The sequence below is a fragment of the Erpetoichthys calabaricus genome, chromosome 8 (assembly GCF_900747795.2).
Source record: "Erpetoichthys calabaricus chromosome 8, fErpCal1.3, whole genome shotgun sequence".
Taxonomy (NCBI): Eukaryota; Metazoa; Chordata; class Cladistia; order Polypteriformes; family Polypteridae; genus Erpetoichthys; species Erpetoichthys calabaricus.
Window position 1 is genome coordinate 132,754,391 of NC_041401.2, and position 23,518 is coordinate 132,777,908.

Here is a 23,518-nt window from a genome sequence, read left to right on the forward strand (position 1 = left end):
TGTGAGCTGTAAGGTCTTATATAGACAGGTGTGTGGCTTTCCTAATCAAGTCCAATCAGTATAATCAAACACAGCTGGACTCAAATGAAGGTGATCTCAAGGATGATCAGAAGAAATGGAAAACACCTGAGTTAAATATATGAGTATCACAGCAAAGGGTTTGAATACTTAGGACCATGTGATATTTCAATTTTTCTTTTTTAATAAATCTGCAACAATTTCAAAAATTCTTTTTTTTGTCTGTCAATATGGGGTGCTGTGTGTACATTAATGAGGAAAAAAATTAATTTAAATGATTTTAACAAATGGCTGCAATTTAACAAAGAGTGAAAAATTGAAGGGGGTCTGAATACTTTCCGTACCCACTGTATGTCATACTTAAAAACTCTTTTAAAACTTACTGATTCTTAAGTCATAAAAACATCAAAAGAAAATTAAAGAAAAATTAAAAAGTATAATGCTCAATGCAAATCAAATAAATAAAACTTCTTCAATGCTTAAAAACACCTGTTCAAACTCAGCAAATACTGTATACACTAAATGGTTTATCTTACAATGAGAAGACAGCTTTACCTGTGTGCCCAGCCAGCTCACGGCTTACACGTACATTTCCTTCACGTGTTTTAAGGTTGTAAATTGAACAAATGTTATCAAGTCCACCACAAGCTACATAGTTGCCAGATGGAGCATATGCACAGGTCATGACCCAGGAGGAGCGTAAGGGAATGGCATGAACCTAAGGAAAAAGATATTGTTAACAGAGTTTTACACTTCTCCCACTCGGGTGAGCCAACAGATCTAAAACAACATATGGAATATATCTGAAGTAGATTAATCAGTTTAAAATGTTGATACAAACATGAATAAAATGTACACCAGGTTTAAAATAGATTGTGCTAAGCTTCACATCATGCAATAATTTTTTTTTCTTTTAAAATAAGCATTCAAAGAAAACATTCATTCTGAAGTGTTTTTTTTACCATCACCTATTCTTCATGGACAATAAATGAACAAGAAGTTAATTTAAAACAATGACAAATAATGTACAATCCAATAATTTTAAATACAACTGAAAATATATAATTTGTATAATACAACAGCATTATTTTGGTTAATATGTTCTTCAGATTGTATGTTAAAAAAATTGTAATGTTGCCTAGGTTTAATTATATGAAACTCTGTTAAATTAAAAAACTGAAAATTTAAGCTACTATTTCATTCATGAAACTGTCACTTTAGTATCATACTAAAGCACTAAAGTTCTTTATGATAGCGTCACCTTCTTTTCACTTTTTGTTGTTTATTATGAGTAGCCAGTTCCCATTTTCACTGCAAGTTTGTAAGCTGTGGTGTGCTTTACTGTGTGTAGACACTAGAGGTGGATTTTAGTGCATCTCCAGGTGTAAATGTAATGCGGTGAAATAATAAACAGAAAAAATCAGTAAGAAATGTACTTTAAAAGGGGAATTTGAGAAACCTAATGGTCATTGTGAGCTGTACGTAACATATTTTGAATACTAGCAGTGTTAACCTGGCTTTGTTTGTGAAATTTTCTAAGAGAATGGGCCTCAGTTATAGTCTCGAGGGTAAATCAGGAAGTATCAGAAATACAATGTATGTAATGGAGTACTTTTCTGTAATCAATATCTGTTCCACAACCAGGGGCAAAAAAGTATTAGTTCACTGGAGAACCTTATTGCTGAACATACAGTATTATACCATTATCAAAGCCTGCTCAACTACAAGCAAGCATGGGGCACAAGGCATGAGCAATCCCTGGACAGGGTGTCGGCCCAGTCGCAGGGAGAACACACACAGACATCACTGTCAATTTAGGAGTCACCCATCCACTTAACTTGCATGTCTTTGGAATGTGAGAAGAAACAGGCTCAGACTCAGTGAGATCATGCAGGCATCACGCAGGGAGGTCCCTTGGGTGTGAACCTTGAGATTCTTACTGATAGTAGCACTATCACTATGCCTCCAAGTTCTTCCACTCCTGTAAATGCTATATACAATTGTACATGAGCAAAACATTCCTGCTGCAGATCAATTCATGGCTTCGTTGATGGTCTTAGCAAAACAAACTTTTACAGGAAACTGTATTCTTTACAATTCAAGCAGGTAATAATTTCACCCTGTAGCATATTCTGTAAAAGTCGAAGCTTCAGTCAAATCTGAATGTACTGCTTTGTAAATGTACAACATTACAGATCAAAGTTTTGGAGATTTTAGATCAAAAGTAATATAAAATAGAATTGTATTTCTTTCAACTCATTACATATAGCATTAATATTTACAGGGTGCGCATTAAGTATCCCAATGTTTGACCTCAATGTTTTAAGCACTATATGGATAAAAACATGTGAAAAGAAATAATATCTTGAGTTATGTACAATGTCAACCTCTTCTATATTCTATCTTTGGGGGACCCCTTTAATGAGCCGAGGAAGCATTTAAACTAACCAAGGCATGCTATCAGTCCTGGCTTGTGCTATAGACAGGGTTCGAAATGGGCTAGTATGATGTAACAGTATTAATTTGCTAATCAGAGTGAAGCAGCTCATTGTGGTCTGACCTCAAAAGGAATACCCCAGTTCTCCGCAATACTGAATATATTTTACCACCAGACACATAACCTCATGTTCTTTGAAGTTAATGCATACAAGATTTGTGAACATTATGATGTCCCAGAAGTTGAATTCACATATCCAGTGAAATTAAAAACACAAAAATAAAAGTGGGCACTAATTTGGGTCCAGGATTAAAATGTAACAAATCCTGTCCTTATAGTGATCCTTCTCCCCTTTTGATCCACTACCCACCACAAGGCATGTGCAATTATTGCCAGGGCTAGCTTGTGTTGTGGGGCGATGAGGCAACCTTCTCAGGAGGTACATTAGTAAGAATGGAATTTTTTTTAATAAGCACTACGAAAAACTGTAGTGGCCAAGAAAGTCTGTGGTCTTCATTCAGTTGTTTCCATGTTCAAAGGTAATTTTTATTCATAGTTCAATGATCCTAGTATAGTTCAAAGATTGGAAGCAAAGCATAGAGAGAAGTGTGTATATTGCAACAGGTACACATGTTGTAAACATAGGAAGGATGGTCCTTGTGTGTGTGTGTGTGTGTGAACTGTTAACATTTGAATCTGATGATTGCATATAGCGCTGAACTGACCCCTCTGTACTATTCTTTCCTCTGCATGTCCTGGAGTACAAAAGAAACAGCACCATATAGCAACTTGTGGGGACTGGCAAGATCGGGGGGGGGAAAAAAAACCACACGAAACACACTGTCACTGATTACAACCGCAAGATGTTATGCGAATGAATATGAATAATGTTGCATCCGTGCCACAAGGTTTTCCAAAATGTACTATACAGGTCATAAAATGAGTTATTCCAAATATCATATATACCTAGGTCTCTGTGTTTTTTTTGTCAGTGCGGCTTTGACATCATGGACCATACGGTGCATATTAATTCAGCGTGAGCAGTAACACTCAAAACTGGAAAAAAAAAATCAAGTAACGGTGAGATACAAAGGCGGCAGATTCACCAGCGTTTGTGTGTCAGCCTTTATCCATCTGGATCAGAGAATGTCCAATTCTATTGCCTCAAAACACCACTCACATCTACAGTTATTCCCAGTTTCAGATAAAAAGCAACAGTATCAGATCCCTAGGTGGGGGGCGGTATAGTATGCATCGTGATCGTGAGTGAGAAAATAAAAGTGACAAAAAAAAAAACAACAACTAACTTTTACAAGTACTATAAATGCACACCAGCTGTTACAGATGCAAACCAAATGTATGTGTTTACTGTATAATATTAACAATAAGAGCTTCTCACTACTGAATTAAGTAAATATAGGAGGCAGTCAGGATTGAACCGGGGACTCTTGATTACAAGTCAGCAAATCTTACCGCTATTCCACGGACGCTGTTGTATCGTCCTTGAACCTTTTGTGAAAGTGTTTATTTGATCTTTGGACTTCAGGCTCCACACATTATATAGTTTATGCCTACATTTTCCCAATTATTACTAAAATATGAAAAACGTTTCTGTTTTAACAATGTGGTTACACAGATTATTGTAGAAATGGGACACACATGAAATGCATGTGTTCCAAATAACGATCTATTATTTCCATTCTAAAACTCCGGCTCTTCAATGCCAGATAATCAAGGCATGAGCTGGTAGAACTCTGTGCACGTTCTGCGGCTGTGGGGGGATGGAATAGAAGGCTGTTTGCTGCTTGTCTTGGTGGGAAGATGGAATAGCAGGCTGCTTGCTGCTTCTCTTTATCAGCACATTTACAGGACAAAAGACGCTGACGGAGAGGTGCAAACGGATTTAAGGTGGGCCAGATTTACGAGCTTCTTCGTAGGCTTTTGTAATTCTAGTGTTAAGTCTCTCAAATCGTTGTAGAGGAATTTTAGTCCACTCTTCTTTACAGAACTGCTTTAGTTCACTGAAGTTTGTGGGCGGGCATTCATTTGTGCATAGCTCTCTTAAGGTCCTGACACAGCATTTTGATTGGGTTGATGTCTGGACTTGAACTGTGCCACTGCAACACCTTGATTGTTCTCTTTTTCAGCCATTCTGTTGTAGATTTGTTGGTGTGCTTGGGATCATTTCCTGTTGGATGACCCAATTTTGTCCAAGCTTTAGCTGTTGGAATCTAAAATACTTTGTTTGGTATACATAGGAGTTCATAGTTGACAATGACTGCAAGGTGCCCAGATACTGTGGCTGCAAAACAAGGCGAAATCATCACCCCTTCACCACCGTGCTCGACAGTTGGTATGAGGTGTTTGTGCTGATATGTAAGCTATTGGGTTTTTTGAAATTTCTCTGAGCATTGTACGGATTGACCTTAGGGTGAATTTGGTGGGACATCCACTCCTGGGAAGATTGGCAACTGTCTTGAATGTTTTCCATTTGTGAATAATTTTTCTCACTGTAGAATAATGAACTTCAAAATAGTTTGGAAATTGCCTTGTAACCCTTTCCAGACTGATGGAGAGCAACTATTACTTCTCCAAGATCATTGCTGATGAGTTTCATCCTTGGCATTGTGTTAACACACACCTGATGGCTCCAGACCAGCAAACAGCCAAAACTTCTGCTTTTATAGAGGTGGTCACACTTGCTGATGATCAATTAATTAAGTGCATTTGATTAGCAGCACCTGGCTGCTACTTACCCTCTTATATCCTATGGAAGCAGGTAAGGGTGTACTTAATTTTTCACACACTGCTTCTGCATTTTGACTTAGTTTCTGTTAAATTATTAATGGCATGGTGAAATATGTCATGTGTTGTTGTTCATCTGAGGTTATATTTACCTAATTTTAAGACGTGCTAAGGACCAGATGATTTATTATGTCTTGATATGTAAAACCACAGAATTGAAAGAGGGTGTACTTTCTTTTACACATGACTGCATTATGTCACTGTGTAAAACTATTAACTTGTGGAATGTTAATAAGGTGTCAGTCACATGTACACTGTTTACAAAATGCCTCTTAAATTGCAGTGCACATGTTTAGTTAAAAATGTCAAACACCTTTTACAGAAACAAACAAGGCAAGTTGAATTGCCAAGTTTTGGTTCACTTTATATCAATACACACATCCCTATACAAAAAAAAGTTCTGTGCAAACGTTTAAGGTGCTTTACATAGATCACAAAATATTTGCCTTGGAAAGTTATTTTATGGTTTCTTGATTAGTGTGTCAATGAAAAAGGGCCTACTTCAAAGTTCAAATGATTCCTTTTGCAAACACAATAAGAAACTTGAATGTCCTTGTTATTAGCCATTCTTGGGTGCTTTGTGCTTTGGGCCATTACCTTGTTGGGGGATTCATGACCTTTGACCTGTGACTGAGACAGCAGTTTCCAATGCTAGGAAGTATGTTTCCCTCCAGAATGTCTTAATAATCTTTTATTGTTCAATGAACATAGTCAAGCCACCCCATACCAGACACAGCAAAGCAGCCTCAAAAAAAAAAAAAAAAAAGTTTGTATGTTTTATAGTCCATAACTCTTCATTTCCTCTTTGTGGACATAAAGCTGAAGGACTTGCCAAAAAGCTTTAGTTTTGTCTCATCTATCCAAAGGACGTTCGAAGCATTGTGGCATGTTAATATGCATTTTAGCAAATTCCAGTCAGATTTTTTTTTCTTTCAAAAGTCCTCCTGGGTCCACTTCCATCGAGCCCACTGTCACTTAAAAAGCGACACATGGTGCAATCAGACAATGTTGGACATTGACCTTGGCGTTAAGCTTACATCTCTTTAGTAATTGTCATTGGTTTTTTTCCTACCATTTTCACTATTCTTCTGGCCATTCTGGAGATGATTTTCCTTTTGCAGCTTGTGTACGGTGGCCGACTACAATCCAATGAACCTTAAACTTCTTAATACAGAGTAGAGCAGGGAAACGGGGAAATTTTGGAACTAGGTGCTGGCGACCCCCCTTTGCCATTAGTTATAGTGGAGCAGTGTAGTGGTGCGCACATGAGCGTTTGCTGTGAAAGCCTTTTATAAGAACTGCGGAAAGGGAATTTTCGCGTCAGTACCAGTTAGGACGTTATGATTGTGTCCTGTCTGCTCATGCAATTACAACATGGGTGTGTAATTTTGAAGAAACTAGTTCAGCCTTAAAAAAAAAGACGTCCCCAGGTGGAGCCACTTCGCATACTGACAGAATCGATGGCAGCTATTGGACGATTGTTTGGAAGGTGCATCATTTCACGGCCTCCGTGATTCCCAGAGCGCACTCACTGTTTGTGATTTTTTTTCTGTGAGGACATCTAAAAAGCCAAGTGTACCACACATGTCCTGCAACCATTGGTGAATTAAAGAGGAGGATTGAAGAGGGAATCACTGGCATTCGTCTTGACATGTTACGTCGAGCAATACAGAATTTTCACAACAGGCTGGCAGAATGTGTACAGAGAAATGGACAACACCTTCATGATGTTTTCTACAATATTTTGAATAAATATTGATTACCATCATTAATTTCATATCCTGTACAATACATTTCATCATTAAATGTATATTATAATATGTTTATTCATGCATTGAACGTCAATTGAAAATTTCCCATTTCCCTGCGCCACCCTGTATTTGCAACTTCTGTCACAGGAACATCAAGTTTCTTGGAGATGGTATAACAACATTTCCCTTTAACATGCTTGTCTATAATTTTGTTTCTGATCTCATTAGACAACTCTCTCCTTTGCTTTCTCTGGTCCATGTTCAATGATACCAGAATATCTTTATAGAATAAGCAATATTTTCACTCTTTCACACCACTTTTGCTTTACTGGATGACACATCAAAAGCATGCAGGTATACATGGGACAACTGCTTTTCATTTTATCACTTTTCAGGAGGCATACAGCAATTTTTCAATTAACTGTAAGGGTACCAAAAGTTTGTCTACCTCTGTTCCAGTGCTTGAAAATGGCAAAAAAAAATTGTTTGAAAAATAGGACATTTACATTTCAACCTTCTATTAAAACAGCAGTGAGCCCTGTCCCATTCTTTTTACATTATGGGAGATGCACTAGAAATGAATACTTACTCAGTAAGCCACTCAAGTTGCAAGCATTTCTGCTTCTGTATTTGTACAGGCAGTCCCCGAGTTACAGATATCCGACATACGAATGGGCCCGCAGTTGCTTCTTCATCTGTCTGGGGGACGCGACGCAGGCTCTTCAGTAACTGCCGCTCCATCATTTTCAGTCTGGGGATGCTGCAAGCGGTGGCTGGAAGGGGGCGGTTTTGCTGCTCGCGCAGTGTTGTGTCGTGTCATGTCCCTTGGGCGGCTCCGGTTCATGAATGGGGCGGTGGGGGCCACACCCCTTTCATTCTCAGTGAGGGGCTGGGTGCACGGCAAGCGGTGACCCGGGGTCCATAGACACTGGGGCCGCAGCTACTGCTCGTGTGTAGGACGAAGGCTTGAGGGGGTCGGAGCAGGGCGGTTTGCTACCTGCCCACCACACCGCCGCAGCTACTGCTCCTGACTGGATGGAGGCTAGATGGGGGCGTTTCACTGTCTGCCAACCACACAGCTTTGCAGTGTCCCTCGAACGGCTGCCTCGTTCGTTCTCGGTGGGCGGATGGTGATGCTGCAAGCGGTGACCTGGTTGTGGCTGAATGGAGACCACTGAGGGTGAATAGGGCGGCGGGGGGCAGCATTGTAGTGTACCTAGGGTGGCTGCCTGTTGAATGGGGGTGGTGGGGGGGGGGGCGCGATTCACTACCTACCTTTGGCCGCACCCTGTTTGTTCTCGATGGGCGGACGCTGCAGGCAGCATACTGTATGCAAGTGGAGATGACTGTGTGGTGGGCGGGTGGTGAACCGCCCCTCGCTGCCCCCATTCATTCTCAACAGCAAGCCTGCTTGTACTGTTACGTATATAGCAGGAAGTTGTCTCTCGTCAGTACACCAGACGTGCTGACAAGGGATGCCTTCCTGCTGTGATAGTGTACAGTGTTGCGCAGAAGAGCTCATCTTAACCTTTTGTCTTCACCCTTCAACAATGTCTCTGAAACACAAATCTGATGCAAGTGCTGGTGATACAATAAAGAAGAGAAAAACCATCACCATGGAAAATAAAAGTAGAAATAATAAAAAGGTCAGAGAGAGGTGAAACTCCATCATTCATTGGCAGAGCACTTGGTTACAGTCGGTCAACAACATCATTTATTAAATAATGTACCTGTTCTGACTTACATACAAATTCAACTTAAGAACAAACCTACAGTTCCTATCTCGTATGTAACCTGGGGACTGCCTGTATATAGAATGTATATAGACTATATTTGTATATAGACTAACGTCCTTGTCTAGCCAATTCTGCCTTATACACAATGCTTGCTGGAATGGGAACCAACTTCTTCATGAACTTGTTCTGGTTTCCTACCCTTAATGTGCAAATAATCCAAAGCAAAAAACACTGTCAATAAGTGGTCAGGAGCTACACAAGATTCCATAGATCTCTGCATTAGTCAAGTGAGTCCCTAAAGTATTCTCTGGAAAATATTTCACAGCTCTGCTACAGTCAGTCAATTTTTTATCCAGCTACCAACTGTCATTGACTCAAATTAAATTTAAAATGTTGCCCATTTCAAATCACCCCAGAACAGGTCTTTGACAAAGCAAGTCCATAACCCTTCATTTCTTCTTTTTGGTGGATTTGCTAATGTGCTTCATTATCAAAAGGTCCATTTCTGGTCCAACTTCAACTTTGGACAGATGGCCACACATTCTTCTTGAGCACAATTTGATATGATGCAAAAATCATAGTTGATTCAATTAACTGCAAACAGTCCACACCCTCAGACGGCAAAGAAACCTCCAACTAGTGCTGGGAGGTATACCGGTTCATACCGAAAACCGTTTTTTATTTTTGTTATGATATGGATTTTTTTTATACTGCAATGCCGGTTTAAATAGCCTAAAAAACTTTTGGAACTTGGCACAGTGGGGAAAATGTTTAAGGGGGGACCTTTTTCACTGCTACACCACTAAACACGCATGCAACGGAGTACATGTGTTAGTGGAGGTATTGAGCGGTGAAAATGGACAGAGAACATTCCGAAACTGAAGCTGTAGCAAGCGATAAAGTTGAACATGATGACACAGAAGAACTTTTGCCGAAAAAAGGAGCCGTGTCTGTTGTCTGGAGATCTTGGTTTTAAAAGGTTGGATGTGGACCAAACAACTATTTACTGCCATTGCTGTGGAGCTAAAGTTGTCGCTGGAGGCAGCAACACAAGCAGTTTACTGCAAACATGCTTTGGAGTGCCATGAATGTATGGAACTAAGATTGGCATCCTCCACATCCTCAGGTGAAACTGAAAAGGCTAGAAGACACTCGAGTCAGATGTTACTTGTAGACGCATTTGCTAAGAAGTACTGCCTATGACAAAAAAAGCAAGTGGTAGATCGAGATAACCAACGCCATTACAATCCATATAGCTAACGTGTCAGTGGACAGAGATTGATAACATTAACAGAAAGTGTAGTTGGTTTACAAAAAATATTTACTATTTATTCCTTTTCTAAGACATGTTCAGTGCAATACAACTTTTGACAAGCACCTCTGAATATTTTACTAAGTCTAAATGCCTCTTTGGATGGTTAAAAATATGTTGTCAAAATTATAGTTCAAGTTGTTTGTAAAATTTGTTCAATAAAAAGGTTCTATATTTTGACTGCAACTGTCATGCAATGTGATTCTTTCTCTTCATTAGTGCCACCCCCTTGAAAACTATCACTTTATAGGGCCATGCAAACTTGTATTAATATTTGTGTCACAATAAAATGTTTTTTTTTTGGACAATGTACAATTCTCATGACAGTGGAATTGGTTATTCTTAGCCAGTCTACTGCAGTAATTGCAGGGGAAAATGTGGTTAACATCCACTCATGCATAGGGAAAAAATACCATCAAATACTGTGAAACCGGTATAATTTTGAAAAATACCGTGATATACAGTGGGTACGGAAAGTATTCAGACCCCCTTCAATTTTTCACTCTTTGTCATATTGCAGCCATTTGCTAAAATCGTTTAAATTAATTTTTTCCCTCATTAATGTACACACAGCACCCCATATTGACAGACAAAAAAAAAAAGAATTTTTGAAATTGTTGCAGATTTATTAAAAAAGAAAAACTGAAATATCACATGGTCCTAAGTATTCAGACCCTTTGCTCAGTATTTAGTAGAAGCACCCTTTTGAGCTAATACAGCCATGAGTCTTCTTGGGAAAGATGCAACAAGTTTTTCACACCTGGATTTGGGGATCCTCTGCCATTCCTCCTTGCAGATCCTCTCCAGTTCTGTCAGGTTGGATGGTAAACGTTGGTGGACAGCCATTTTTAGGTCTCTCCAGAGATGCTCAATTGGGTTTAAGTCAGGGCTCTGGCTGGGCCATTCAAGAACAGTCACAGAGTTGTTGTGAAGCCACTCCTTTGTTATTTTAGCTGTGTGCTTAGGGTCATTGTCTTATTTGAAGGTAAACCTTCGGCCCAGTCTGAGGTCCTTAGCACTCTGGAGAAGGTTTTTGCCCAGGATATCCCTGTACTTGGCCACATTCATCTTTCCCTCGATTGCAACCAGTCGTCCTGCCCCTGCAGCTGAAAAAACACCCCCACAGCATGATGCTGCCACCGCCATGCTTCACTGTGGGGACTGTATTGGACAAGTGATGAGCAGTGCCTGGTTGTCTCCACACATACCGCTTAGAATTAAGGCCAAAAAGTTCTATCTTGGTCTCATCAGACCAGAGAATCTTATTTCTCACCATCTCAGAGTCCTTCAGGTGTCTTTTAGCAAACTCCATGCGGGCTGTCATGTGTCTTGCACTGAGGAGAGGCTTCCGACAGGCCACTCTGCCATAAAGCCCTGACTGGTGGAGGGCTGCAGTGATGGTTGACTTTCTACAACTTTCTCCCATCTCCTGACTGCATCTCTGGAGCTCAGCCAAAGTGATCTTTGGGTTCTTCTTTACCTCTCTCACCAAGGCTCTTCTCCCCCAGTAGCTCAGCTTGGCCGGACGGCCAGCTCTAGGAAGGGTTCTGGTCATCCCAAACGTCTTCCATTTAAGGATTATGGAGGCCACTGTGCTCTTGGGAACCTTAAGTGCAGCAGAATGTTTTTTTGTAACCTTGGCCAGATCTGTGCCTTGCCACAATTCTGTCTCTGAGCTCTTCAGGCAGTTCCTTTGACCTCATGATTCTCATTTGCTCTGACATGCATTGTGAGCTGTAAGGTCTTATATAGACAGGTGTGTGGCTTTCCTAATCAAGTCCAATCAGTATAATGAAACACAGCTGGACACAAATGAAGGTGACCTCAAGGATGATCAGAAGAAATGGAAAGCATCTGAGTTAAATATATGAGTGTCACAGCAAAGGGTCTGAATACTTAGGACCATGTGATATTTCAGTTTTTCTTTTTTAATAAATCTGCAACAATTTCAAAAATTCTTTTTTTTGTCTGTCAATATGGGGTGCTGTGTGTACATTAATGAGGAAAAAAATTAATTTAAATGATTTTAGCAAATGGCTGCAATATAACAGAGTGAAAAATTGAAGGGGGTCTGAATACTTTCCGTACCCACTGTACAATTTTGGTCATACTGCCCAGCACTAATCTCAGGTAACTTTTACCAAGGTCTCAGACCTTAATTAGCTCACTAAGGCTATGGTTTGTTCACAATCATTGCTCGGAAACCCCAGGTTATGCAAATTGCAAAGCTGTATAAATTCCCTGACTCATCAAATCTTGTCCCAACAATCAGAAGCCATGGGCTCCTCTAAGCAGTTGCCTAGCACTCTGATAACTAAAATAATTGATGCTCACAAAGCAGGAGAAGTCTATAAGAAGATAGCAAAGCATTTTCAGGTAGTGTTCATGGTTCGTAATGTTATCAAGAAAACTGCAGTTTAACAGGAATGGTGTAGGTCAAGTTGAGGTCTGGAATACCAAGAAAACTTTCTGAAAGAGCTGCTAGTTGGATTGCTAGAAAGGCAAATAAAAAACCCCATTTGACTGCAAAAGACCTTCAGGAAGATTTAGCAGACTCTGGAGTGGTAGTGCACTTTTCTACTCTGCAGCGACTCCTGAACAAAAATGATCTTCATGGTAGAGTAAGCAGAAGAAAACCTTTCCTGCATCGTAACCACAAAATTCAGTGTGTGAAGTCTGCAAATTAATATCTAAACAAGCCTGATATATTTTGGAAACAAGTCCTGTGGACTGATTAAGTCAAAATAAAATATTATGACCATAATGTGTGTTTGTTTGTTTGGAGAAAAAAGGGTGCAGAATTCCAGGAAAAGAACACCTCTCCAACTGTCAAGCATGGAGATGGATCAATCATGCTTTGGGCTTGTGTTTCAGCCTGTGGCACAGGGAACATGTCATTAGTAGAGAATGGATTCAAATAAATACCAGCAAATTCTGGAAGCAAACATTACTACTTCTGTAAAAAGGTTGGGTCACTAGCTTGCACAAGAGAGAAGGAGGAAAGTCCAGGTTTCCAAGAAAGTCACCTTTATTGCAGTTATACAGGAACAGGTTTTTATACACGTGGGAGTTGTCTCTTCAACACATGTAAACACAGCTTTCAGACAGTGACTTTTTGCTCGACCCGCATCAGCTCCCTTCTTCAGTTTAAAAGAATGAATGCTTCTCTCATCAAGTGGGTTCAGTGGCTTGAGACAGCTTGATCAGGAGGAGAGAAGACAGGAAAGAGAGACCAAGGTGAGGTCAGTGGCTGGTTTTAAATGTTCCCCACATCAACCATCAGGCAATAGTTGCGTTACGTGTTGGGCCTGCGAGCCTGAAGTTGCACTGGCAGTGAACATGCAATCCCTGCTTGCGTTAACAGAGGTTTGGCACACAGTGTAGTTGGGGTGTTGACGGGGTCTCTAAAATACCACTGTATACATACACATACACACACATAGATGTGCTCATAAGTTTACATACCCTGGCAGAATTTGTAACCATACTTTAAAGAAATGATGACTGATCAGGCAAAATACATTAAATTTATTTTTAATGGAATCCAAGTTAAATTGGAAAGCATCTCGGAACAGCATAACCATTAAACAAAACAGTAAAATGGAAAATAATGAGATGGTCTCTGTTAAAAAGTTTGCATAACCTTCGTTCTTATTGCCCCCTTTAGCATCAATGATGGCACGCAGTCTTTTTTGATAGTTGTGGATGAGGCCCTTGATTTTCTCAAGTGGTTGAGCTGCCCATTCTTCTTGGCGAAAAGCTTCCAGGTCCCATAAATTCTTGGGTTGCCTTGCATGAACTGCATGTTTGAAATCTCTCCAAAGAGGCTCAATGAAACTGATGGTAAGAGACAGTAATGGCAACTCCTGCACCTTCACTTTTTTGTGCTGTAGCCACCGAAAGGTCTACTTGGCCTTTTTGTCTTGGATCTTTGTCATGTTGGAAGATCCAAGTGTATCCCATGCGCAGCTTCTGGATTTATGAATGCAAGTTGTCCTCCAATATTTTCCAGTAACATGTGGCATTCAGCTTGCCATCAATTTTCACTAAGTGCCGCTGTAGTTCACAAACCCCCAGAATATCAGAGATCCACCTCCATGTTTCACAGTAGGGATGGTGGTACTTTCTGTCATGGGTCTTGCTCAATCCCCTCCAAACAGCATTTATGTTTGTGACCATAAAGTTCAATTTTGGTGTCATCACTCCAAAGGACTTCGTTCCAGAAGTTTTGAGGCTGGTCTAGATGCTGTTTAGCATATTGTAAATGGGCTGTTCTGTGGTGTTGGCGCAGTAAAGGCTTTTTTTTTTCTTGCAACTCAAATGTGCAGCCCATTTTTGTTCAAGTACCTCCTTGTTGTGCATCTTGAATGAGCAATACTACTTGTTTGCAGAGAAGCCTGTATTTCAGCTGAAGTGGCTTGTGGGTTTTTCTTGGCAGCTCGAAAAATGATCCTGGTAGTTGTGGCTGAAATCTCAGTTGGTCTACCTGACCATGACTTGGTAACAGAAGCCCTAACTTCCCACTTTTTTTTTTTTTTTAAATCAGAGTCTGAACACTACTGACAGGCATTTTCAGATCTCCAGATATCTTTTTATATCCTTTTACTGATTTATACAAAAATTTCTTGCGTGGCGGTCCCGTTAAAAATTATTCGATGGCTTGTGGATCCTTTTATTAAAAATTTAAAAAATCAATATTTCAAGAAAATTGGGGGCGCCAAATACTTTGCACAAGGGTGCCACATACCCACTGCGTGGCACTGCATAGGTACAGGCTGCTGTGAATAAAACATTTTTTGACAATTATTTATTCTGAAAATATTACGTACATCTTAGTTATTAAATTTAAGTTAAAATTTTAATGGGATGGATGCATCTGCTTTGCCTTAACCATTTGTGTTGAGCGGGCAATTTCACCACTTAAACACAAAAAATGTAAAATATGTTGTTTGTTGATTATCTGTATCAACCTTTAGTGCTCTTATTTGCTTCAAAAATATACGAAAACTGTTCGCGAGTGTTTTGATTCTACGAAACAATCGATCATTTTTGATTATGATAAAAATCATAAGGGCTGGTTTGTGCTGAGCGATAACAGTGGGAAAACAATGCGGTAGCAGCAAATAACGGAACAGCGGATTAGTGGTCGGGTCTAGGTGGCGGGGGTAACGACGGAGCTCAGTCACTTACTTCCCCTCGGATGGTAAAGGTTAATAACTATAAAAATATAAATATTATAAATATGCAATCATTTTTCACAGTCCCACAGAAACCGCTAGGGGACCGCAGACCCCAGTTTGAGAACCGCTGATACAAAACAACCTCCTCTCACCATTCCTTTGCTTTCCTCCTGGCTTGGTATCCAGCAAAGTCAGTGCAGCTCTGAATGAATTTAAATTGACTATTTATGCACAAACAATGATTACAATCAAACTGGTTAGAGGTGTGGACTGTGATGCCCTGCATGAACCCATTCCCTAATTAAAAGTAAAGCTTTCAGCATGATTACTCATATTTTCCAAACAATGACCAATATTTCACAAATTCTGTCAGGGTGTGTAAACTTATGAGCACAACTGTGTGTATATAATATATATATATATATATATATATATATATTATATACACATACATACACACACACTCACAACAGGTTGACTGACTGACTGACTGATTCCTCACTCATTAATGAAAGCACTTGAAAATCTGGCAAGATGGTACATCAACGCCAGTAAATCTTCGCTAAGAAAGGACATTTCGATATGTTAATATGAAGAAGTAAAAAGCCCCCTATAACAGAAAAACTAAATATAGCGACATCTCAAAAATAGTTTAATTTCATTGAAATGTGGTTGTAGAAAAAATAAATTTAGCTGACACATTTTTTATTTGTTGATATTTGTCATTATTAATGCTCTACTGTGTGAGACATTCTAATGCATCGCATTCCCCATTTTGCTACAGCGTTGACAACAATCACATGAAGAAATGGGGGTGTATCAATTTATGCAAATAAAGGCTGTTTGTAGAAGTGAAGTGAAGCTCAAAGACGACATGTCTAACAAGTGCTTTCCAGGTGCTATGGCTGAGAGCACATTCAATTTAGCACAAGTGATTCAGTAATCTACAACCTTGTAGAAAGGCTGAAGTGGGGACTACAATGCACATTTGCTCCAGATGATTTTGTCAGCAGTCAAAAGTTTAAATAAAAACAATGACAAATCTGGCATGTCACCAAAGGTAGTAACAGCTGGGTTTATTTTCCCCTTAGTTAAATGAACGCAGTAAGAAATGTGGAAAAATATTATGCAGAAGAGATGTATCACATGTGACAACATCTGAAAATAAACTGAAATTATATATATATATATATATATATATATATATATATATATATATATATATATATATATATATATATATATATATATATATACTAGCAAGCCCGCGATTCTCGAAAGAATCGCAAATCCAAAAATGGCAATCACTTTCTGTTCCCTCCGATATTTGGAGGGATGAAATATCATGGAGGGTGGGTGCATCCTGGGAAAGTTCATTTCAACGTGCTTCTTTTATTGTTTTTATTCATGCAGTCTCTTTTTTGTTTTTCTATGGCTGTGTCGTCATATATGCGGTGGTGTGGGTGGTCGCGTTCGGGCGGCTGCACAACCTGGCGTGCACGCTTTACCTCCGGTTTAGTTCACAGGTCGTAGCCATGGTAAAGTTTTCATTTAATTAAATAAACCTATTTGTACTAAAGCGGTTTCTTTGTGTGGGCGCCTTCGTTCATTGTTTTTATCCATACGGGCTCGTTTACAGGTCGTAGCCATACGGGCTCGTGTTTGTATTACTAACCATTGAGCTCCTTCCATTTGTAGCCGTGCCTCCTTTGCCTTTGCTGTGTCAGAAGCTCGTTGTGGGCGCGCTCGTTCATTGTGTTTATCCATACGGGCTCGTTTTGTATTTCCGTTAGTTGAGCTCTTTCATTGTGGAGCCGTGACGTCTTTACTTCTGGTGTGTCTGAAGCGCATTGTAGGAGCCTCCGTGTATTGTTTTTATCTATGCGGTCTCGTCTTTGTTGTTCTGTGGCTGTGTCGTTAGGTAGACGTCGTTTACTGTTAGGAATCATAATTGAACATGCCACACAGACTGCTGGCACAGTGGATTAGAGCAAGTTTAGTTTACAGGTTGTGTTGTTTGGTCGCCACCTACTGACTCTGGGAAGCCACTGCATTTGACTCTGGGGCGCCACGGCGCAGTGCGCATGCGCTTCGGTGCGTCCGCCGTGCATAAATTAAACTGTCGTTTAGTAATATAGATACATACAGTACTGTGCAAAAGCTTTAGGCAGGTGTGAAAAAATGCTGTAAACAAAGAATGCTTTTAGAAATATAAATAATGATTGTTTATTGTTATCAATTTACAAAATGCAAAGTGAGCGAACAAAAGAAAAATCTAAATCAAATCAATATTTGGTGTTACTACCTTTTGCCTTCAAACCAGCATCAATTCTTATAGGTACACTTGCACAAAGTCAGGGATTTTGTAGGATTACAGTCAGGTGTATGATCAACCAATTATACCAAACAGGTGCTAATGATCATCAATGTCACATGTAGGTTGAAATACAGTCATTAACTGAAACAGAAACAGCTGTGTAGGAGGCTTAAAACTGGGTGAGGAACAGCCAAACTCTGCTACCAAGGTGAGGTTGTGGAAGACAGTTTCATGTCATGGCAAGACTGAGCACAGCAACAAGACACAAGGTAGTTATACTGCATCAGCAAGGTCTCTCCCAGACAAAGATTTCAAAGCAGACTGGGGTTTCAAGATGTGCTGTTCAAGCTCTTTTGAAGAAGCACAAAGAAACGGACAACGTTGAGGATCGTAGACGCAGTGGTCGGCCAAGGAAACTTAGTGCAGCAGATGAACGACACATCAAGCTTATTACCCTTCGAAATCGAAAGATGTCCAGCAGTGCCATCAGCTCAGAACTGGCAGAAACCAGTGGGACCCAGGTTCACCCATCTATTGTCCGGAGAAGTCTGGCCAGGAGTGGTCTTCATGGAAGAGTTGCAGCCAAAATGCCATACCGCCGACGTGGAAACAAGGCCAAGCGACTCAAGTATGCACGAAAACATAGGAACTGGGGTGCAGAAAAATGGCAGCAGGTGCTCTGGACTGAGGAGTCAAAATTTGAAATATCTGGCTGTAGCAGAAGATACTGTAGTTTGTTCGTCGAAGGGCTGGAGAGCGGTACAATAATGAGTGTCTGCAGACAACAGTGAAGCATGGTGGAGGTTCCTTGAACTTTTGGGGCTGCATTTCTGCAAATGGAGTTGGAGATTTGGTCAGGATTAATGGTCTTCTCTATGCTGAGAAATACAGGCAGATACTTATCCATCATGCAATACCATCATCGAGGCTAATGATTGGCCCCAAATGTATTCTGCAGCAGGACAACGACCCCAAACATACAGCCAAAGTCATTAAGAACTATTTTCAGCGTAAAGAAGAACAAGTAGTCCTGGAAGTGATGGTATGGCCCCAGGGCTCGCAAAATCGCTAGCCCGACGTCCCGGGGCTATTGTGTCTTCCAGTCAGGCTACCAAAATCTATCTCAGCCCTGCCCGTCGGGCTATCATAAGAAGGAAAAATATGTCAATGCTTTTGCATTCTTTCGCAAATGTAGCTGGGTAATTATGTCATTTTCGGGCATCGATGAGCCACTGTCAATATGTGAAATATTGAAATCACGTTTGAATTCGCGCTTGTTTTTTACTTTCACTTTCACTTTGCAATCGCGCAAACTGTGTATAGAGAGCGGCAGTACTGATTGATCAGTAACGGATTAATTGCGCACCAATTCCTCTGACATCGTCTTATCACTCATTAGCTTACTATTCAAACGTGACAAGTGAAATCTCCCGCAGCAAGCTTAAACATGTGATAGAGGTTGATTGCGTAGAGAATTTAAAAAATCGCTGACCGTTATGTGTGTGCGTGTGTAAAAATAGATGGATTTACGCAGGTATTTTAGTTCTGCTGAGCCAAATAAGACAAGTCAGGGTGAAGAAGGGACAGCCAAAGAAAAGCCTACCACAAGGCGGAAAAGTTATGGCAAATCAGACTATGAGGCAAAAAAAAAAAAAAGCGCAGCTTTTTGGTTTCATGGACAAAAGAATTTCTGTGGCTGGAATATGACAAGCTAAATAACAATGTTCTGCCGGGTGTGTCGTGAGTTTCCCTTGATTTCTGACTCGACAAGCGCCTTTGTTACTGGGACCAGTAATTTTAGGAAAGACCCCATCAAAACCCATGAGAAATCTCTGCATCACAAGAAATGCATTGGTGCTCAGTCTGCAGCATCTTTCCCAGAACAAACACCAATTGCAAAAAACATACTAAAAATAAACTAAGCACAACAAGAAGTCCTGAAAAAGCGGTTTAGAACAGTGTACTATGTTGCAAAGAGTGAACTACCATTGGCAAAATTTAGCAGTCTTTGCAAACTTCAAAAAGCAAATGGCCTAGATCTTGGTTCCACTTACCTCAATGACCATGCTTGCAGAGAGTTTATTGGAGCAATAGCACAAACTTAAAGAGACCAGATCGAAAAGGAAATTCAAGAAAGCAGGTTCTTATCCATTCTTGCAGATGGCAGTACAGACACTGGTATAATAGAATAGGAGTTGGTTCATGTCAGGTACCTGAGAGATAATGGTGACATATCCACATACAAGTTCATAGAAATTTCTGATTCAACTAGAACCAAATATTTGAGTTGATGATTGGAATTTTTATACAGTTGTTGTAATTTGTGTTTTAACAATTTTTTGATTGATGTTTTGCTTCCTTTATAATATTATACATTAAAAATAATCTCTTTTTTATTCGGGCTACTTAAATTTATTTTGGGCTACCAAAAACTGAAGAGTGCCTGCCCGAAGGGCTACCAGGGATTTTGAAATTTTGCGAGCCCTGGGCCCCCACAGAGCCCTGATCTCAACATCATCGAGTGTGTCTGGGATTACATGAAGAGACAGAAGGATGTGAGGAAGCCTACATCCACAGAAGATCTGTAGTTAGTTCTCCAAGATGTTTGGAACAACCTACCAGCCGAGTTCCTTCAAAAACTGTGTGCAAGTGTACCTAGAAGAATTGATGCTGTTTTGAAGGCAAAGGGTGGTCACACCAAATATTGATTTGATTTAGATTTGTCTTTTGTTCATTCACTGCATTTTGTTGACTGATGAAAATAAATGATTAATACTTCCATTTTTGAAAGCATTGTTTACAGCATTTTTTCCACACCTGACTAAAACTTTTGCACAGTACTGTGTATATATATATATATATATATATATATATATATATTATTTTAAAAAAGCCAAAACCGTTGTCCACCTGTACATTGTCATTAACTTTGCAAAACCAATCAAAAACCAGTGATGCCTGTTTTTTTAAAGTTAAAAAAAAAAAAAACACCCCAGTAAATTAACCAATGGAGCCAAATTTTGACTGAACAGAACGAGACAGGATTTTTTTTCCAATAGCTGAAGAACCTGGAGATACTGTTTCTTGAGACATGATATGAAGAGAACTGGATGGTGTTTTTGAGTGAGTAAAAGTAATTGGTAACTTTTGTTTTTTTTTATTGGCAGACATTTATTCACATCCACGGTGTACTGATGAAATACTAATTTCAGGCTATACTGCTTTTGGAGAGTTAGCAGTTTTTAATTTCTGGATGAATCAACTTTTTGAAAATCACTATTGTAATTACCAAATACAGACAAAATACAGAGTTTTGCTTCAATAACTTTTACACGAACAGCATCAAGGACTGTGTACAGCTTGTTCAACAGTAATAGTAATATTATAATATATAATATTAATAGTAATATTAGCCCCTGGTATGAAGAAAAAAGCTAAATATTATATACCTAAAACACTTACTATAGTTACATAGTACTTCTGATACATCTGATTAACCAATGGCACTGATTAAAAGTAATAAGTTCAAAGCCTTAACCACAATATCACACTGCCTGCCAGTATTAGCCCTTGGATTAAAAAAAAAAAAAAAAACTACAAATATTGTGTACAGAAAAACACTTAGTTACATAGAACTTCTGATACACCTGATTGACCAAAGGCACTATAACTAAGACCCATTGTCTTACGACATTTACCAGGCAAAGCTGGATAACACAGCTAGTCTTGAACGTCTTATCAAATATGTAGTGACAAACCTCTTTGCTTTACTTCCATCATAACAGATTTTTTTTCCTAGCACGTGTTGCAGTTAGTACATCTTTCATCTCACATACTTTAACACAGAAGTTCTCAACATGTATTCCTATTCCTACTAGGTCTCTTAGGGCACTATGAGACTGTGTAAGGGCCACCGTACCAAGACCATAACATTTACCAGCTTGTACTTTTTGCTGCAGTCTTGCATATTTGTTTTTGAACACACAACTATTAATGAAAGCACATCTGTTGCTAGTGCTAATACAGTGTGTGTTTTTTTTCTATGCTGTAATATACAATAGGCCACACCAAAAACCGCTTGAATGTTTTAATTAAGTAGAAGCTATTTTGCCAGTGCCTGAATTTGTTAATCATACAATACAAAAATAAGGCTTTTTAGAAATAAATGATAACCAGTAATGAACAAAATACAGAATTTTCCACTGCAGGTATTTTTGATAACAATAAAACTGGGTCACTACTCTCTTGGCTAAAGTATTATTGTTTGTATTAAGCACAAAAAGATTTTGAAAAATGAAAAAGGAAAAGTAATTTTTAAAATGCAGAATTAGTAGGTGCAGACACTTCTTTAAACCATCATAAGAGAAATTACATTGTTATCCGCATTGTAGAGTTTCCATCAGTGTTAGCCACAGCTAACACGAGCAGAAATGCACATGTTGTTTTCTCTCCACTTCCAACAATCAAGTCAGCAGAAAAGGAAAAAGCATCATGTTGGACAGTGGCAGCAGTCAGCTCTGACACCTAAGCAGTTTTAAAATGTGAGTGGAGTTATAGCAGTGGTGTGTGTTAAGTCAAGCTATCACCTCATTCATAACACTGTTAAATCTTTGTCATTATGATAAAATAATAAAGTTCTTTATGGCAGTGTATATAGCATGTCACCTTCTTTTCACCTTTTCACATTGGGTCATTACGAGCAGCCTTTTCCCATGCTAACTACAGGTGCGTAGCTGCAATGTGTTGTGCTACCCTAACCTACATGAGCACCCACTAATCCCTAAATTGCTGTGTGTATTTGAGGACTCTATGTGGTCATGGAAAGGCATTTTATTGCCAGGTATAAATGTAATCCAGTTATAACTATAAACAGATACAATCTATATATGAAACCAACATTAAGGGAGCTAAAGGATACTTAACATTTCTGTTATGTGTACAACTGGCTCACAGAACCTTAGATGGCAGCTGGTCATTACATCCATCCATCCATCCATTATCCAACCCGCTGAATCCGAACACAGGGTCACGGGGGTCTGCTGGAGCCAATCCCAGCCAACACATTACATAATTTTAAAATTTGTTTTACCTGCATTATGGGAAGTGCAAGTAAGCATGTGCATTTCTAATCATAAAATCAACTAGTGATTGGCAAATTATAATTGCATAATAAACAAAAACTGCCCAGTTCTGATCCACTGCTGAAAGGTCAAGAAATGGTTGCCAATGCAATTGTTCATGTCAAGCCCTGCCAGAACCTTTTTAAAAATGCACAAAATGAACACAGCAACAACAAAAGGTCAACACTTTCAAGACACTGTCAACATATAATCTACAATGTCCATTTAGCATCTTGTACTTTTTTTGGTGTCACTTTATGTGACAATCTTACCTTGTTGGTGGTGTAACTATCCCAAATGATCAGCTTACCATCCTGTGAGGCACTCACCAACAGCCTATAAAGTACAAGAAGAGCGAAGTGTTAAAAGAAAATAAAAATATACTTCACTCTTTATACAGTAATGGAAAAATCAAGAACAAACTTTCAAAAACCACAAAAGAGTCAAAACAAATAGACACTCAAAATGAAAAATTAGAAATTGCCATTTTTAACTTTGGATTTGAGTATTTGAAATAGATATCCATTGGTCAAACACTTCCTTTCAAAAATTAAGAAGGGAGTTTAACATTTGTTAAGGTACTACAGACTTTTTTTTTTTTTTTTTTTTAAACCAGACACAGAGAGGGGTTACATGCAGTGATGCAAATATGTTGCGCTAACATGGAAGGTGTCAGGCTCTGACAAACAAAAACAGTATAAAGATTAAGGTATTTTACGTTTTACTCAATCAACTGTAGCGTTTTTTGTTTTTTTTTATTCTGAAATTGATGCTTATGTATATAGTGCATCAACAGTGAATGTGACTGCAATGTCTAGCAAATGTTCATGTAATTACTTAAC

At 39.2% G+C, this 23,518-nt stretch overlaps 1 protein-coding gene across 1 annotated transcript in view; it reads right to left on the reverse strand.

Moving 5' to 3' along the window:
- Nucleotides 1-23,518, reverse strand: part of gnb1a (guanine nucleotide binding protein (G protein), beta polypeptide 1a) — a 269,592-nt gene that overhangs the window by 88,812 nt on the left and 157,262 nt on the right. Inside the window, exons 4-5 of the mRNA XM_051931257.1 lie at nt 22,949-23,012; nt 574-736 (exon numbers count right to left, since the gene is read on the reverse strand). Of these exons, the coding sequence (XP_051787217.1) occupies nt 574-736; nt 22,949-23,012 (227 nt within the window). The remainder of the gene's footprint in view (nt 1-573; nt 737-22,948; nt 23,013-23,518) is intronic.